The 3,369-nt window shown below is 39.8% G+C and overlaps 1 protein-coding gene across 1 annotated transcript; it reads left to right on the plus strand.

Annotated features, from left to right (window-relative positions):
* Positions 1 to 221: 221 nt before the first annotated feature.
* LOC121963794 (60S ribosomal protein L21-like) lies at positions 222 to 3,353 on the plus strand (the record flags this gene model as incomplete). Its single annotated transcript, XM_042514039.1, has 5 exons — positions 222 to 319; positions 1,090 to 1,168; positions 1,289 to 1,350; positions 2,369 to 2,481; positions 3,152 to 3,353. Coding segments are annotated over exons 2-5 (444 nt in total), but the record flags the coding sequence as incomplete, so codon positions are not given.
* Positions 3,354 to 3,369: the final 16 nt, after the last annotated feature.

The raw sequence follows: 3,369 nt of genomic DNA on the forward strand, positions 1-3,369 counted from the left end.
TTTTTTTTCTTTTGTTTTTAGCAGCGTTGCTATATTTTTTCCTTTCTTGTCACTCACCCGAGATAAACAGCAAACTTCAAAAACGTTATAGATCCCAACTGATATGGGACCAGCTTGCGTATGGCAATGGCGCTTAGTTTTATATAATAATTTATGACTGAGCTGACTCTGGGTCAGCTGACCACTTGTCACTACTTTAGGGTGACATTTATTTGGTTCAGGCAACATCGCGGCCTGCCTCAATTCTATTTCACAAGGCGGAGTTTGGGGGCCTTCGCTCTCTCTTTCCGCCGTACCCGCCATCTTGTAGTGACCGGGGGTAAGATCTTCTCCGTGTTAATTGTTATATTCTCCTTTATTATCTAATCATTCGTACATAGTTACATTCATATATGCACCCTAGGTTTCCCTTTACATCTCAGTAGGTTAGTATAGCCCGAAAAAACGTCACAGTTGGTGATATTTTCCGTTGAATGTGAGCGAGAGCAGCAGCGTGGCTCTCCATGTGGGCCCGAGAGGCAGAAAAACGCTCAGAGGAAACTGTGTTTTTCTTTATCAAACTGCTGAAAACGCCGCAGTACAGTCTAACACCGCGTTTTTCTCGATACGAGGCCGTAAAGAGATTGTTAAACAGCAGATACAGTGCTGCTTGAGGTTACGTCAGTGGTAAAGTTAATCCGAGCTTGACATGTAACGTTATTTTTGTTGCTAGCTTTTACATTAGCACATACTGAAGTTAGAGTAATGGTCAGTTTTGTTGTTTAAATGATTAAAACAAACCAAAAATCACCTCACGGGGGTGTGATAGGTTTATGCTCGTCCAGTTTTGTTGTCATTCACTATGATTTGCAATTAAATCAATCTGCAATTTTAGCCCGTACAGCAGCTAATATGGGTTTGGGTCCTATAGTGCCTTCAATGAGCTTTTTGACAGTTTTCCTTATCCTGTGGCGTAATTAGCTAAGCTTATGGTAGATCTTATCATTGCCAGACTGTATTCACATGTGATATTACACATTTAAATCATGTTGACATTGGAAGAAAATGTTATGGTTATATTAGTAATAATTATAGTTTATTTTCTCCTAGTAATCAGGCATCATGACGAACACCAGAGGCAAGAGGAGGGGGACCAGGTACATGTTCAGCAGGCCATTTCGCAAGCATGGTGAGTCCAAATTTAAGGGGTATTTTTGACCACATTTAAGTGAATTCCCTTTTAAATGATGGTAGTGGGAAATTAGTGTGCCAAATAACATCAATTAATCGGTTTGATTTTACTTCACAGGCCCAATCCCTCTGTCCACGTACATGCGTATCTACAAGAAGGGTGACATTGTTGACATCAAGGTAAGACGCAGCATATTTGTTGTAGTGTTGGGTGCTATAATGGTTCATCTGGTATATTGGATATAAAGCATCTATTTGATTTAATTTTTTTATACACTGTCATGCTGATGCGTAGCTGCATCGCTTCACAATAAGCGCTACGTTGGCTACAAACTTCATACTTTCCTTCTTACTTAGGGTTAACTTCATAACATAAAAAATAATAACCCACAAATAACTCCAGCAACACAAAACAGCCAGGTACACAACGAAGTGTGACAAAGAATTTGTAAAACACTAATAATTGTGCATTTATAAAATGAAACCTCCGAATGGCGTGCTGGGTACAGCTCGCTAGTTAGCTAGTAAACATAACAGTCTTTTAACAGCTGGGAGCAGCTCTGCTGCTGCAGTACATTCAAGATCAGGGAAAAATACTGTGATGTACTGTGAAACCGCAGGAAGTTATTAAACTAATGTTAGGTCATACTGCCCAGCATTATGTGTTCACTAATGTTCTTGTCTCAGTGTCATTCATTTATTTAGACCTGAAAATCGTTTTTAGTGCGAGCCTTCATTTACAATGTCCAGCAGATAAAAAATAATGAAATGCAAGAATAACAAAAAAAATAGTAAAAGATAAAATGGGCATAATCAATCAGCAACGCTAACTTCAAAATGAGTTAAAACAGGTGCCATCAGTGAGTGAAACTGCGAGGTAAATTCAGGCCTTTGCACACAGGTCACAGGAGTCACTAGTTAGGTATTTTAATCTATCCTGAGGTTGTATTCTGTATCTAAAGTCATCTTCCTAAATGTTTGGAGATGTAGTAAAATGTACTTTAAACTGTGACATTACTGTAATTTCAGACTGGGTCAATAAAGGTGCAGCTGACTGAATATGTTTAATGACAGCTTTACCTACGCTCACGTTGCAACTTTTTTAACACTTACTGCTTCCGTGTTTTGACAACTTATTTGTGACAAGTGAATTTCGTTGTTGCAGAGTAATACATTGTTACATGTGATTTCTTTTCAGGGCACAGGTACCATTCAGAAGGGTATGCCTCACAAGTGCTACCATGGCAAAACAGGACGTGTCTATAACGTTACCCAACATGCTGTCGGCATTATTGTCAACAAGCAGGTCAAGTAAGTACAAAGTGGCATTTAATTTATGACATTAAAGTACGCGCGCTTATGTAACTTTGAGCTGGCACACAAAAACTTCTTAAAACTAATACATTATTTAAAGACCTTCTATTCTTGAGGTAAAGAGGAGATGGTAGGAGGATCCGTTTGTGATTTGGCATCCAGTTTTCAGTTGTTAAACCAGTGAATCCAGATACCAGTGGCGTCGTCGTCATGGACCTGATGGGGGTCATGTAGGCCACTCTGGTATTTTCTTCTATATCAGGCCAGTTTAAAATGGGTCAAAGAAGTCTTTGATTTCCCATTAAAAAACACTTGTGATGAGCATTTCGCAGATCGTCATTGTTATAATTTTGACATTTTTTTTGTGTCTTGGCTTCAGTCTTCGATGTGTACTCGTACAAATACTTCATCTAAAAAGAGGGATGTGACCCCATCTTCACTTTGCCACCAGGATTGTTCATGTCCTCAGTGGTCATTCATGTGGGGAAAAGTATTTCATCCTTACACACCCCGAGTCTGACTCCTGTTTGACCTGGGGCTGTATTGAGGAGACAGCAGACGGGTGCAGATATTTAAATGGAGATGCTTTTAGCCAAAACTACCTGTAAAATTGTGTTTTTTTATTTGACGTGTTTGATATGAACTCTATTTTTTTTCTCATGCACAGGGGCAAGATCCTGGCCAAGAGGATTAACGTGCGCATTGAGCATGTGAAGCACTCAAAGAGCAGGGACAGTTTCCTGCAGCGCGTCAAAGCAAACGAGGCCAGGAAGATGGAGGCCAAGCAGAAGGGCAGCTGGGTGGAGCTGAAGCGACAGGTACGGCATGAAGCATCGACTTACAGGGATTTTTATGAAAAGGAGAAAAAAGTAATTGAGAAAATAT

This window comes from Plectropomus leopardus, unplaced genomic scaffold (genome assembly GCF_008729295.1).
Source record: "Plectropomus leopardus isolate mb unplaced genomic scaffold, YSFRI_Pleo_2.0 unplaced_scaffold12537, whole genome shotgun sequence".
NCBI lineage: Eukaryota > Metazoa > Chordata > Actinopteri > Perciformes > Serranidae > Plectropomus > Plectropomus leopardus.